Here is a 15,108-nt window from a genome sequence, read left to right on the forward strand (position 1 = left end):
GCAGATTTGACAGGGTGCAGACTCTGGGAGCAGGGGATTCTGGGAGACTGTGAGCCCTGTGAGCAGGTGGCTATGGGGGAGCCCCGCCATGGCACTGGGACTCACCTTCAGGATCACCCACTGCATGAGGCCCAGGTAGTAGAGAACTGACATGACACAGCTGAAGAAAACGATAATGGGCAGAACCTACCAGGAAAGAGCAGAGGCCCTGGGTTAGAGGCAGCCAGGTGGCAGAGGACCAGGCAGGGCCGCAGAGACCCCAGACAGCCCACGCCACGCAAGGCCTTGCCACACAGAGGCCTGACAGGGTCAGGGAAGAGGCTGAGTTATGCATGCACACATACGGGGCCGCTCTGAAGGCACAGCTGGCTGGCCCCTCGACATATGGACCGTCCACCCCGAGGAGACCTGTGCCTGGCGGAGATGCAGGACCTGAGTTCACCACTCTATCACCTGTCAAGTGGGGCTGCAATGTCCGCCGCTCAGGGCTCAGAGCCGAGCTCCTCGCAGTGTCCATCTGCCGTGAGCAGTCCCCCGGGCCCATGACCCTGGCCTTAACCCGAGTTAGGAGCCCCTCGACTGTCTAGGGCTCCATTTCCACTCAGTGCCAGCGGGCTCAGAATGAGAGTCCTCGTGGACCAGCCACCAGCATTTCCTCCTGTCACCCCGTCTCCTAGTACCAGACTTCTCACTTCTTCACTCAATGCCAAGCCTCCCCCGTTCTTCCTTCAAAACTTCGCTCACATCCATTGCCTGTGTCCACACCAGGGCCCCACCCCAGGGCCGTGTCACACGGGCTGATGGGCAACAGTGAGGACTGGCGACAACTAACAGTCTGTCAGGGGAGGGTGAGTTTAACAACCTGCGGGACAGTCATGCACGGGGGCACTAATGTCGGGGAGCAAGAATGACGGGGCTCCCTCTGGGCACTTATGGCCTGATTTCCAAGGCAGTTCATAAAATGAAAAAGGGAAAGTGAAGAACAAGGCACTGTGTAAACAAGGTGGGGGGGCACGCTGTGTGTGCACGCAGCCACGGCGGGTGATGGCAGCGGCCTTGGGGAGGGAACTGGGGGACTTGGGGATCAGGAGTGGGAGGGAGACTCGCTTTTCACCATATTCCCTTTTGTTCTGTTGGAATGTGTGATCTGCTCCAGACAGTTTTAAAGTAATAAGTTATACAGAGTTGGTAATACCGTGGGAGCATCCTCAGGCTGAAACGTCAAGCGGGGAAATTGGAACGTTACAACCACCGAAAGAAAGCTGGGGGCGCTGTACCCCCAAACAGCCAATGTGGCTTCTGTGTGCTGGGACTGCGCACATTTTTTCTTCTTTCTCCATGTCTAATTTCTGGCCTGCTCCTCTAATTTTATGTAACAGGTGGGCACTTCTCAGGGGAGGGATGAATGGGCAGATGGGAGGTGTGGGGAAAGCTCATCAGTTTGTTTTTGAACCTGCTGGGTCTGAGATGCCTGAGGCATATCCAAGTGGGGAGCTGGAGACAAGGTCGGAGCTCAGAGGCGCCACCTGGGCCAGGCCTCGGTTTGAGGCTCGTCCACACAGAAGTATAGGTCGAGGCTGGGGAGCTGCAATGCTAAGGAAACCGCCCTGAGTGACAAGGGCAATGACTAAGGCCAGGACCCTGGGCTCAGCATCGTGGTGAGAAAAAGGAGAGGCGTGTGGAGGAGATGAAGAAGAAAGAGTCAGAGAGGCTGGAGGATGTCCAGGAGACAAGGACAGCTTTTCCAGAAGGGGCGGTCTGTCAGCTGAGCCACAGGCATCACGGAAATCTAGAAAGGTAAGGACTGAGATGGACCCTTGGCGCTTAGCAATTCAGGGTCTGTGGCGGCCCAGGTAAGAGAGTGTCAGATGAAGGGTGGGGACAGAGGCCAGGTGTCAGAGAACCAGGGTAGAATGGGACATGAGGAAGTAGAGACAGCAGGCATGGCTGTGTGAGAAGGAAGAGGGGCCACAGTAGAGAGGGGAGAGGGATGGAGGAAGGGCTGTGTTTGTTTTTAAGAAGAAAGACTCTTAAGCAATCAAATTTAGGCTCCAGTTCAAAATGCAGGGAGATGACACAATGGCCCCTGATGAGAACAGAGACTGCCCTGGGCAGATCCCCTGGAGACGAGAGAGAAGCACCACTGAGATAGGTTTCTTTTCCTTTCCTTCCCAGGTGAAGGCTGCAGGGTTTATCGGAACCTGGGTTTATCTGGACCTGCTCCACTCACATCTGTCACCCACTTCATTGCAGTGGGGATATCACCTGACAGAGCATACAGGCACTGGCTGGAGAAAGCCTTTCCTCTCCCGTGACTCCCTCTGGCTGCCTGGTGCTGGACACACCCCCAGCACGAGGGGTGGTGACATCATTCTGCTGTCCCTTGGAGTGAAAACGCACAGAGGATCACGTACTGTCTAGACAGCTCATCCAATTCATCATGTGAGGGACTGCTGGGCAGGCTGGCAGTGCTGCAGAGATGGCCAGAGCCAGGGAGAAGAGCGCCCAGGGCACTGGACCCAACTGTAGAATTAGACTGTCTCCGGCAGCAACCAAGAGACATTTTCTACCTGTGAGATGGGCATCTTGTGGAAGGGAAGCTATGTCTAGGGAGGGAAGATGAATGGAAAAGAGGTGGCCCTGATTTTCTAAGGTGGGGCATTTAATACTAAATAAGGTCTCCGAGGCCATGTCTCCCAGTGGGGAAACATCCCTGGGGCCCATAGTGTATAAGATGGTAGAAGACTGGGCAAGCAGCTGAAGAGAATGCTGCCCTGGGAAGGGGTAGGGAAGGGCCAGTAAGTCCTACTATGTGTCTGTGTGGTCCTACTATGTGCCAGGTACCCAACGTGGTGACTCATCAATCCTCAAAGGTACTGGCTAACCTGCTAGTACCAACGCTCACCTATGACTCAAGGGAGAATAAACTTCTAACTCATCTCAGCCAGTGGTTCTCAAAGCTTGGGCCCTGGACCAGCAGTATCACGTGAGAATTTGTGAGAAATGGGCCTTTTGAGCCCTGCCCCCAGTTTCAGATGGAGTAGGTCTGGGATGGCCGTTGCCGACACTGCTGGTTCTGCTGGTCTGGACACCACGTGGCGAGAGCCTCCCTCTGAGCGGGCAGCATGTCCTCACCAGGAAACAGGTTCCAAAGGCAGGACTAAACCCACATGGACATGGCTCTGTGGGAGCTGAGCCAGGATTCCTGATGACTTCCTGAGGCTGTCTGGGCACCCCCCCCACACCCCCGGCCCCCAAGGCCCAAACACTGTAGACAGAGCCCTGTCACCAGTCCCAAGCAACAATGAACTACAATAAAGCCAAAGCTGGTAGGTTCCTCAGCGATGATGGCTGCAACGTCCTCCCTACCACCATTACAGAAAAGCATCACAGAAAGCTCCTAATTTCCTGCCAAGCTGTCGCCTCACCCAGACAACCTCCCCACGTGCTCCGCATGTCCACCTCTGCCTGTCAAAGTCTCCTGCAGAGACCTCTGCAGATGCCATGCTCTTACATGACCTCTCCTGGTTCAGATGTCCCGTCCGTTTCCCTCCTTTCCACATCCCACCCCGTCTCCATTTATATCCCATTCCCTCCCCTGAAAACTGTGCCACTAAGGTAACCAGTGACCCCTTAATTACTAAATCCAATGGCATCTTTCAGTCCTTGGTTTTTTTTTAATCTAACTTGATTTTTTCTGTCCTTATCTTGATTTTTTTGTTGTTGCAAAATTTGGCACTGTTGGCCATTTGGGGATAGCAGAGGCTGCTGTAGGAAGACGCTGTGAAACCCTCGGGAGGTGAAAACATTTTCCTTCACCCTAGGGGTTCCTAGAAAGACCACGTGAGCAGCACTGCTGAGCTTAGGAGGCAGCTGCATGTCCCAGAGACTGGAGTGTTAGTGAAGGAATGAGTCAACATTTGCTCCCAGGTCAGCCAGACCCAGGAAGGTGTGGGAGCTTGGGGGGAGGTGATCGTGTGGGTGGAAAGTTACCAGAAGGGAGATGGAGCCAAGGTGGAGTGACTAATCAAGACGATACAGCCAGGAGGTGGCTGCCACGTTGTCGTCTGTGCTACACTCCAGGCCAGGGGAGGCGGGGGGCTAAAGAAGCCCCAGGCAGAGACAACTTCCTGCAGGAGTGATGAGTTGGACTGTGGCCCAGCAGGAAGCAGCTCAGATTCTGAAAATCTGAGCGAGTTCAGAGTAGACTTCCCCAGGCTGACGTGGGCCAAAGGCCTTGGATTAAATCCACATGATTCATGGAAAGAAAGCTTCTGAGTCTTACACTCAACTCAGCACCAACAAAGCCATCCCCAGTTTGAGGACAAGTCCCAAGCCTGGCAAGTGTGCATGTGTGTGAGTGAGTGTGTATGTGTGTGTGTGTGTGTGTGTGTGTGTGCATGCGCGTGACGCAGGGCGGGGGCTGTGAACGAAACTTTGTGACTAGTGAATCTTATGAGAAAGGGAATTCTGTGGCCATGGAGCGTTTGTCTGAAGCCCTCCCTCACCGGGCCCATCTTTGCTCTGAAGGCCAGTGGCTAATCCACTGAGCAGGTCAGGAGTTTGTCCGGAGGACAGGGTCTCCCAGGGGCCAGGAAAGTTAGTGTTTGACAGGGAAATGCTGAGGCTGCTTAGTGATAGACCCACCTCCCTCTTTTTCTCCTCTTGGCAGAACATGCAACCTCAGTCTTGAGCGCCCATTAATATGATTTCGATATATCATTACTGATCTTAGGGAAGCTCTTTGGGAGGGGGGGCAGGTGTCACTGCCTTCTTAGAACAGGAGGAAGACACAGCACTTGACGGTAATCCAGTGACCCGGCTCTCGCCCTGGCTCTGCCCTAACTCACTGGGCAATTGTGGCCAGATCACTGCTCCTCTCTGGCCCTGGTTGGACCAGATGTAAGAGAAAGGGGAGACCCAAGATCACTGAGCTCCCTCCTAGCCTGACGGTCTATGGATTCATGGTTCTCAAGGGTAATTAGGGAGAGAGGCAAGTAGCAGGTGTGCGTATATTCCTCAGCAAAGGGAGGCCAGGTGGGAGGACAAGCCGCTAACTAACACACGTGGAAGCACAGGCCCAGGCTCCGCTAGCAGGAGCCCGCCCCCACCACCCGCCAGGCCCGACCCATGCAGCTTGCTCTGACTCCCCACTAGCTGGAGGCCGTGGGCAGCGGCCTCATGAGCCAAGAGTCAGCTGACCTGAAAGGCAAAGATATCCTTGACCAGAGTCTCCCCAAACACGAAGCTGGAGCCGGCCTGGGTGTAACTCAGGAAGACCTGAAAGAAGAAGACAAAACAAAAGCCCAGAGTGAGGCCAGGAAGGAGGAGGAAGGAAACTGTGGCGAGGAAGGGGGAAGCAGGCTGGATGAGCTGAAAGTCCTCCACGGGCCTTCCCCACAGCCCAGGGGGACAGAGGGACACGAGGCTACAGGCCCTCCCGGCCTCAGGCAGGTTGGTCCAAGGACTAGCCCCCAGCCCTGGGCCTTAGAGGGGCTGGAGCACCACCCGGCAACAGGAGGCGTTAAAGCCACATTCAAGGGCGCTGGCTCCTTCTCAGCATGTTCTACAGAAGACACACTCTTTCAATAATTTTTAAATAAATATTCTGAGATGAGGGTTGATGGATAATAGAGACAACGGAGGAAGCCAGACAATGAGAGGTGAAGGCTGTCAAAGGGGGTGACTCTTGTGCCTGCTCACTCCTCTCCTGACCCGAGGCACAGCCCCCATCCTGTCCCCACCCCTCAGGGCCTTGGTGCTGGAATCCAGCCACATTATACAAGACACCTGTATTTAGGCACTGAACTTGCCCTGTGACTGCAGGGACCTGTCCCTTCTCTTTTCCAGGCCTCAGTGTTCCCATCCATAAAATGGGTGCCATGACCAGAGCAGTAAGTCTGTCTTTTCCTCCACAACAACCCACGCTGATGCCACCGGCATGGCCAGTGGGTGTGCACAGAGCCCGGACACGCAGGACGTGGTCGTCTAGAAAACACATGGAAGTGCACGCTGGGGAGAGGGGCTGAGTACAGGATTAACCTTGTGTTCTCTGTAATTTATATGTGAAAAAGTAAATCATGATGATTGCGTAACAGTGTGAATGAACTTGAAACTTAAAAATGGTTACAATGGTAAATATGTGTATTTACCACAATAAAAAAAATGGAATTCAAAAAAGTGTAACTTCAACAAACTGAGTGTTATTTTGAAACACACACATACATGACGTAAATCATTTGCAACTTTTTAAAGCACTCTTAACTATTTTAGTTCCACATCCCTGATGACAGCTCAGGGCCACATGCCTCGTGCCCAGGTACCCTAAGGACCTCCAATTCTCTCCTGTATCAGAACCAGCCTCTGTCTGGGCAGGAGGCACCAGGACTGAGGGAAGCAGAGCTGCCCAGCCCAGCCCCCAGCTGCCCACCTGGGATGGTGCCCAGCACACACCCACCACTCCGGTCCCAAGCCCTCTCTGTGGACTCACTGCCCACTTTCCCCCAACAGAGCGGCTTCTCCTCCCTTCCCTGGCAAGCTGAGATGCCCTGGGCAGCCGGGCTCCATGCACACACCTGGATCTGGTTGCCCAGCCACTGGAACGCAATAAATCCAGGCTCTGTTCTGATGACGAAGACTCCAAGTACAAACTGTAGCCCAAGGCCCCAGGACACGGCCCGCCAGGACACCTGCCACCCAACAGAAAGGTCCTAGTGAGCCCGGCTCCTGGGGGACCCACAGGGAACAGGGTGGGTGAAGGCAGAGGTGGGGCTGCTCTGAGGGGTTACAGGAGCTGTGGCCTGTTTGTGGGATGGGGGCTGGACCCAGCTAGGGCTCTCGGCCTGCTGCCAATAGTCACATCCTTCCTGGGGTTCGGAATAGGCCACGGTCTTGACAGCAATGGGCTTGGGGTGGGCAAGGTCTAACCGAAGATTCACGTAAGGCTCAACCATCCTGGAACATGCCATGGCAGTTGGTCCTGGCTGGGTGGGCAGAGTTTCAGTCTCGGGGTCTGGCCTCAGTGTAACCTGCGTCTGCTGGAACCCTCCCCCACTCCTCCTCCATAGGCAGGACCCCCAGCTGTCCTGATCCCACTCCCTCAATATCCCCACTCTTAGCATTTCATGATTCCTTAGTGGTGATCCCCAGACTCGGGATCTCTGGGAGGCTTGGCTGGAGCCTGGGGGAAGGTACAAGGCACACCATGGAATGGGGGGGATCCTGACAGTGGGGTGGTCACGCCCCCAAGGAGGCAGAGGGACAGAAGGGGCTGCAGCCCACTCCAGGCCGGACAACTCAGCACTCACTGCGCGATGATGCTTTGAGCAGGCAAAGAGGATGCTGACGAACACACAGATTCCTGCACAGGAGACCAGCTGCTCAGGCCGCTGGGATGTGTCCAGAACCAGCCACAGGACCAGGCCCAGGAAAGCAGCGAGGGCTAGACCCCTGCAAGAGGGTCAGAAAGCCAGCACCCTCAGCACGTCCTCCCCCACACACAACAGCACCCCAGGTAAGGGTGCTCGGGGTTAGCGGAGGACAGAGAGCTGTGTGACCTCAGGTGGATATGCATACGTTCTGTTGAGATGATGATGATTTTTCCACTGAATTGTCTTAGTAGCCTTGTCAAAAATCAATTAACCATATATATTTGGATCGATTTCTGGACGCTCCATTCTGTTCCATTGATCTATTCATCAATTTTGATGCCAATACCACACTGTCTTACTTACTGTAGCTTTATAATAAGTCTTAAAGACACATAGTGTAAGTTCAGCAACTATGTTCATCTTTTTCAAAGTTATTTTGGCTATTCTAGGTTCTTTATTTCTATATGAATTTCTATATGCATTCTACATGAATTCATAATTCTATATGAATTTCTATATGAATTTTAGAATCATCTTACTGATTTCTACCTAAAAGGCTTGCTATAATTTTGATTGACATATTATTAGAATCTATACATTTGAGGGAAATTGATATATTGACAATACTGAGTCTTCTGACCCATGAACTTGGTAATTTGCTCCATTCATTTATTTACATCTCCTTTAATTTCTCTCAGCAATGTTTCATTTTTCAATGTATAGGTCTGAAGTTCTCTTGTCAGATTTATCCTTAAGTATTTCATATGTTTTATGTTATTCTAAGTAACATTTATGATTTAAATGTGATTGCTTGTTGTAGTATATGGAAATACCATTTTTGGGGGGATGTTGATCTTGCCTCTTGCAACCTTGCTAAACTATTAGTTCTACTAGCTTTTTTGTAGATGCCATAGGAATTTTCTATGTAGACAATCATGTTATCTATGAAAAAAGACAGCTTTACTTCTTCCTTTCTAATCTATATGTCTTTTATTTGTTTTCTTACCTTAATCTTCAAGATAAAACCTCTAGGACAATGTTTAATGAAAGTGGTGAGAATGAATCTTCTGATTTTGTTCTTGATCTCAGTAGGAGAGCAGTCAGTCTTTCATAATTTAATATGATGTTAGCTGCAGATTTTTGGTAGCTGCCTTTTATCAGGTTGAGGGAGTTCCCTTCTATTCTTACTTTGCTCAGAATATTTATCAAGAATGGATGTTGAATTTATTAAATATTTTCTCTGAATCTATTAGTATGATCATATGGCTTTTTGTTTTAGTCTATTAATATAGTGCATGATATCAACTGATTTTTTTTAACGTTAAATCACTTTGCATTCCTGGGATAAAGGAATACATCTCACTCATTCATAATGTACTATCCCTTTTTTATATATTATTGCATTTGATTTTCTAAAATTTTGTTACTAATTTTTAAATCTTTGTTCATGAAGGATATTAGTCTGACCATTTAATGTAATTATTAGTACGGGAGAGGGATTAAATCTACCATGTTGCTATTTATTTTCCATTTGTCCCATCTGTTCTTTGTTCCCCTTTTCCTATTTTTCTACTTTCTTTCAGATTGACTATTTTTAAATGGTTCTCCTTTATCTCCTTTCTAAAAAAGTCACTGGCTATAACTGTTTGTTACGTTACTTGAGTGGTTGCTTTAGCACTTATAGCAAGCATCTTTAACTTATTACAATCTACCTTTAAGAGAAATTGTATACGTCACATACAGCATAGAAAACTTACAGCAGTATATTTTCATTTCTTCCTTCCCAACCTTTGTGCTATTGTTGCTCCCTTCTACATATAACATAAACTCCACAATATATTATTATGCTTGCTTTATAAGTTGATTACATTTAAAAGAGATTTTAAATAATACAAAAATAGTCCTATTTACCCATGTGGTTACCATTTTCACTGCTCTTCATTCTTTTGTGTAGATCTAGGTTTCCATCTGCTATAATTTTCCTTCTGTTTGAAGGATTTCCTTTAATATTTCTTGTAGCCCAAGTCTGCTTTTTTATGTCTGAAAAATTCTTTCAGCTTTTGTATATGTGAAAAGTCCTACTTCTCCTCCTTTTTTGGAGCATATTTTCCTGGTAAAGAATTCTAGATTGACAGGTTTTTATTTTTGTTTTTACTGTTCTACTGTTTTCTCATTTGTACTGTTTTTGAGACGAAATCTGCTGTCTGTACATTTCTTTTTTTCCTCTAGATGTTTTTAAGATTTTGTCTTTATCACTGGTTTTAAGCATTTTGATGATGATGTGTCTTGTACATGTAGTTTTCTTCATGTTTCTTGTGTTGGGAGTTATGGCATTTCTTAGACCCTTGGGTTTTAAGTTTCATCAAATTTGGCATTTGGGGGACATTATTTCTTCAAGTATTTTTTCTTCTCTCCTTTTTCTTTGGAGACCTCAATTAGATGTATATTTGCCCACTTAAGGTTGTGCCATGGTTAACTGATGTGCTGTTTGATGCTTTCAAGTTTTGCTTTTAAGATTTGTCAGTCAGCGCCTGAGCAGGGTTCATTCTTATGGTTAATTTTTCCCTGCTACTGAGCCAAGACATTTGGACATTTGGATTGTTTCCACTTTTTGGCTATTATGAATAATGATGCTATGAACATTTGTGTACACATTTTTGTATGGACATATGTTTTCATTTCCCTTAGGTATATGCGTAGCAGCGGAATTGCTGGGTCATATGGTTCCTCCATGTTTAACATTTTGAGGAACTAATTGTTTCCTAAATCATCTGAGTCACTTACATTCCTACCAGCAGTGTACGAAGGTTTCAATTTTTCCACATCTTTGCTAACATTAGTTATCATCTGTCTTTTTTATTACAACCATCCTGGTAGATGTAAAGTGATATCTCATTGTGGTTTTAATTTGCACTATTAGCATGATGGCTAATGTTGTTGAGCATGTTTCCATGTGCTTATTGGCTCTTCATATATCTTCGGAGCAATGTCTAGTCAAATCCTTCTCCCATTTTTCAATTGGGTTATTTGTCTTTTTATTGCTGAGTTGTACTTCTAGATACCAGTCCTTTATCAGATATGTAGTTTTTACAAATATTTTCTCCCATTATGTGGGTTGTCTTTTCACTTTCTTGATGGTGTTCTTTGAATCAACAAGTGCTTAGTTTTTATGTAGTCTAATTTACTTGCATGTATTTTTTAAAGAAAACTTTACGTCAATACCTCAAATGGAAAAATCAGTCAGTGATTTGTCATAATAGAAGACAATTGTAAAAATAAATCCTTTTATAAATCTACTTAGTAAAGAGAAGGCAAATGTCAAAGCAAATCTATTTATAAATAAAACTTAAAATGTTTTCATCCGCATTTTGCTGTGGCTCCTACTCTGAGAAACCACCACACCCCACACCTCCCTGGCTTAGTTCTTGGCTATCTTCGGGTGCCAGTTTCTTCCTCAACAAAACAGAGTACTGAAATAGATTGGTGCTCTTCAGACTTTTTTTAAGCAACAGAAACCTTCTTTTCCAGCTACATTTTCTACATTATTATTATTATTATTATTATTTTTGCCAGCTTTGGTTTATAAAACAGATAAAATAGAGCTGCCTGGTTGAAATTGAGTAGGGGTGGAGGTGTGTGATGTTTCCCTCTTTAAGTCCCTCTCCTGCCCTTTGGCATCGCCCAGGTTTCCAGAGCGCTAAGGAAACCAGTTTGAAAACCAAGGATGCCAGACTTGTCCCGGGACACAGATGGCTACATCACAATCCCCTGGGAACTACCTGAAAGTATTGAAACCTGGACCCCAAGCCAGCCTGCTGAATCAGACTCCAAGGGTGGTCCCCCCGCAGCGTATGTCTCACACACGCCCCAAGTGATCTGACAGGAGGTGCTGATATGGGCCCTCCCTGCTGGGATTGGCTGGCATCTCTCAATTTAGGAAACTGTTGAGTCCTGTTCTCTGCTGTTAGTCACCTGTGACTGGGGCTGAGAACCAGACGGGACCTGGCAAATCTCCACCAAGATGGCTGCCACCCTTGAAGCCACCCAGCAATGCCTGCCCTGGGGCTCCCAGAAAACAAGCAAGGTGGGGTGTGCTCCTCTTGGCACAGGAACTGACTGGTGGGACGGACGGAGGCCCTCCGCAGTCAGCCCTGGCTGTGACCTGAAGCTGACGCAGAGGTCCTCAGCCAACAGGCGCCCCCGCTCAGCCTGGGGGCTGTGGGCTCACTCACCTCTTAAACCAGGGGATCAGGCGGGAATGCCCCAAAGGCGTCACACACCTCCGCAGCTTTGGCCCCAGCAGCCTCTTCAGCAGGCTGTGGGCCAGGAAGACAAGGACCACACAGGTGAGGACAAACAGAGCCAGGGCCCTCTGGAAATCCAGGAAGCAGGCAATGAGCAGGAAGGCAGCGAATGCTGGGAGGAGGTGAGAACAGTAGGTCAGTGACGATGACATAGCACCCCACGACCGCCAGGCCCAAGGCAGGACTGTCCCCCAACCCCTCTGAGCCTCAGCTTCCTCACCTGGAAATGAGAATGATCATCCCTACTCTGCTGGAGGGTTGTCATGGAGTTAACAGACAGAACGGATGTGAAAGTGTTTTGCACACTGTAGAGTGCTGACCAAATGTGAGGAGGGAGATGTGTAAGAAGAAGGCGAGACGGCATGAGTCTCTGAGCATTATGCCCGCTATGTTCCCGAGCTGACTAGGCTCCGCAGAGGGCAGAGATGGATTAGCCAGTCCCTCCAGGAAGGAGTGCAGTCGTATGTGCCAGGATCCCATTCTGAAATCGTCATCAATAACCATTTTCTTTCTGGAACTTCCTTCCCCCCTTTGCCCGTCACCCCTTCCAGCCAGTCTGTGCTATGTCTCCAGTAAGGAACATGACAGTGGATAGCGGAGGGGAAAAATCTCTCTCCCTGGCTTATGAATTTCAAAAGCCAGTGCCCTTGAAGAATGAAAAGGACTTACGGTCTTTCCATTGGATTAAAAATGTGGGATGAAATATTGTAAGTAAGTGTAAGCCGTACCCCGACCTCCTCTGCTGCCAAACTAGTTGGAGGACACGGCTGGGGGACCCCCACCTGGCTGTCTCCCACCTTCACATAGTCTTCCTTATGTTCCCTCCTTCATTGAAAAAAGCGTAAAACGCACTGCAAGCTGTTATTTTCAGAAGTATTTTTGGGAGATCTTGCTTCCAAGTGTATCCTCTGTTTGGCTCAAATAAATTATTATTAATATTCTCTACAGGTATGGATGTTCTTACGTCAACACAACGCTGACCGTTTCTGGTCCATCCAGCCGTCCTCTGGCACTCCTTGTGTAGAATACCACCCTCCAGCCACACTGGACTGTTGATCAGCTCCCTGCCCATACCCTGCCCATTTTCACCTTTGCTCCTGGCATCCCTCTGCATGGAGTGCCTTCTAACTCCTTATTGTCCTTCCCCTGCCACCCGGCTAACTCCTGCTCAACCTGTGAGGCTCAAATGTCACCTCCTCCTGGAAGACCTCCCTCCTCACCCCACCCCTCCTTGGTGCTCCCAGAGGGCTTGCTGCGCTGTGTGGAAATAGCTGTTGCCCTCTCCCTTACTGATCAGAGAGTGCCTTAGGAACAAGATCTGGTCTGGCTTAATTCTGATGACCCAACTTCCAACATGGGAGCTGGGCCCAAACTGGTGCTCAGCAAAGCTTTGTTGAATCATTGGGCAAGTGAAACACCCTTCCCTGCGATGGGGATGGCTAGAGTGGAGGTGGCTGAAATGGGAGGTGGGGACGGGAGAGGCTGCAGCCAGACTGGCCCCTGGGGATCGGGCCCCAGGCTCACCGGTACAGAGCAGGCCTGTGCAGATCCATCGAAACAGCTGTGTATGCTTCCTGCAGAAGTGTCTCACTCTCAGGGCTGGCTGCAGGGTCCTCCTAGAGAGAGGACCAGAGGGTTATGAGGGGCCCCCAGATTCCCTCCTGTGGGGATCCTTAACACTTCCAGGTGGAAGCCACCCCAGTAAAATGGCGACACAGGGATTGCCAGGCACTGGCCTTGGCACCCCACAGGGCTGAAGGGCAAGCCCGCCCCGAGCAAACAGAGGAAAGTCTTGGGCCATCCCCGCCTTTGTCTGTGTGCGTTCAGGCCTAGAGCAGCACCACCACCCCAGTGATAATCCTGCCTGCAGGGCTAGGAGGGAATTAACAGAGATGAAAGGAAGAACTCACCAACATGCACAAACCACGCGCTGGCCGCCTCCCAACCCATCCCATTTCCACCTGTCTATGGAGCGAGGTGGAGAGGCTCCCAGCTCTGCATTTACTCCCTTGGGACCCAGGACGCTCACCATTGAGTCAGCAGCTCCTCCCAGGAGAGGATAAGTGAACAGCCCACCCCACGCCCAGTAGCTGTGGCCCCCACTGCCTTGCTGGCCCAGAGCAAATGCCAGTCCTTGCCTGGTCATGTGGTCGCTTGTTCATCCCTGCAGGGAAGGCTGGAACCCGAATGGCCTCCGGGGTCCCAGAGCCCGCAGGAGATGCTCATTCGGCACCAGCTGCTGTTTTAAGGACCCTCTCTCCCCTCTTTCTGTCCCTACCGCCCATCTCCTACGTGCATCTTCCCCAATCTCCCCAGCAGGGCAGACAGAGGGCATCCCCACACCATTGCCAGCACTTCTCCTGCTCTCCTCAGCTCAGGACGGGTCAGTGAGGACCCCCACGGGCCTGCCCATCGGGAGGTCAAGTTCTCGTCTCCTACTTGCTGCCTGTGTGACCGGGGCCCATCCCTTTCTCTCTCTGGGCTTCAGCTGGGAGACTGGCCAAGTCCAGAGGTTTTCAAACTAAGCCTCAAGGTTCCCCAAGGTACCCAGCGATTGAATGGGGTAGAAGGCAGATGGGGGGTTGAGAGGGAGGCCAGGCTAGTTTGGGGTCCCATCCAACTTCACCCAGAGCTGCCCCACAGCATATGTTGGGGTTTCCAAAGGGATTTCACTCTGGTTGCTGCAAAGCAGGTTGGGAGCCTCTGGCCTGGCTCACGTCGGAGGCAGAAGCCAGCAGAGCGCATTCGCTGGCTACAGCCCACTTTCTCCTTTCTTCAACAAAGGTTCAGGAGCCACCTCCCTCAGTGTTGGAGGCCAGGCTCCCCACCCCTGCTCCCAAAGGCTGCCAGCCCACGTCCCTCCTGGAGACCACCTACCATCCTGAGAAGGGCTCCCGGCTGGCCTTGCTCTGGTTGTCCCTGCCGGCTGCGGGGCTCAAGTCACTGCCAGGGGACCGGCCTTCCTCCTAAAAACACGAGAGAGAGACCAGAGTGTACCTGCCACCCCAAGTGAGAACTAGAGCTGTGGGCCTGGAGTGGGGAGGCCCTGGCTACCCCAGTGGGCTGTGGTCGGGGCTGGGGTTTTGCACAGGACGTGATTGGAGGGCAACTGAATTCTGCGAAGCATGCACACCTACTGTGTGCTGGGCTCTGTGTTAGACATACGGTGCCCTCAGGGAGCTCATGGGCTCCGTGAGGGTGGGACACTCAGCTGTGGCAGGCAGGGCCACCTGGTCACACAGCCGCGGGCACCGTTTGTCCCATACTCTATGGAGCTATGTTCCGGTGTGCAGGGGGCTTGTTCTGGCCGATTACAGTATGAAAGGCACACCCTGGGCTGTGCAGTGTGTTAAAGGGGAGGGGGCTTTGTCCGCAGATGTTGGGAGCTCCAGAGTACAGGGTGGTGGGCCCCGACCTGGCCATTCCACAGCAAG

General features: G+C 50.4%; 1 protein-coding gene across 3 annotated transcripts in view; it reads right to left on the bottom strand.

Annotated features, from left to right (window-relative positions):
• SLC28A1 (solute carrier family 28 member 1) overlaps positions 1 to 15,108 on the bottom strand; it is a 30,057-nt gene that overhangs the window by 11,853 nt on the left and 3,096 nt on the right. For all 3 annotated transcript variants that reach the window (XM_033100021.1, XM_033100022.1, XM_033100023.1), the window contains 7 exons: positions 14,552 to 14,640; positions 13,199 to 13,290; positions 11,603 to 11,786; positions 7,308 to 7,449; positions 6,576 to 6,689; positions 5,203 to 5,280; positions 106 to 186 (listed from right to left, as the gene is read on the bottom strand). In XM_033100021.1, the coding sequence (XP_032955912.1) occupies positions 106 to 186; positions 5,203 to 5,280; positions 6,576 to 6,689; positions 7,308 to 7,449; positions 11,603 to 11,786; positions 13,199 to 13,290; positions 14,552 to 14,640 (780 nt within the window). The remainder of the gene's footprint in view (positions 1 to 105; positions 187 to 5,202; positions 5,281 to 6,575; positions 6,690 to 7,307; positions 7,450 to 11,602; positions 11,787 to 13,198; positions 13,291 to 14,551; positions 14,641 to 15,108) is intronic.

Source organism: Rhinolophus ferrumequinum, chromosome 28 (genome assembly GCF_004115265.2).
Source record: "Rhinolophus ferrumequinum isolate MPI-CBG mRhiFer1 chromosome 28, mRhiFer1_v1.p, whole genome shotgun sequence".
Taxonomy (NCBI): domain Eukaryota; kingdom Metazoa; phylum Chordata; class Mammalia; order Chiroptera; family Rhinolophidae; genus Rhinolophus; species Rhinolophus ferrumequinum.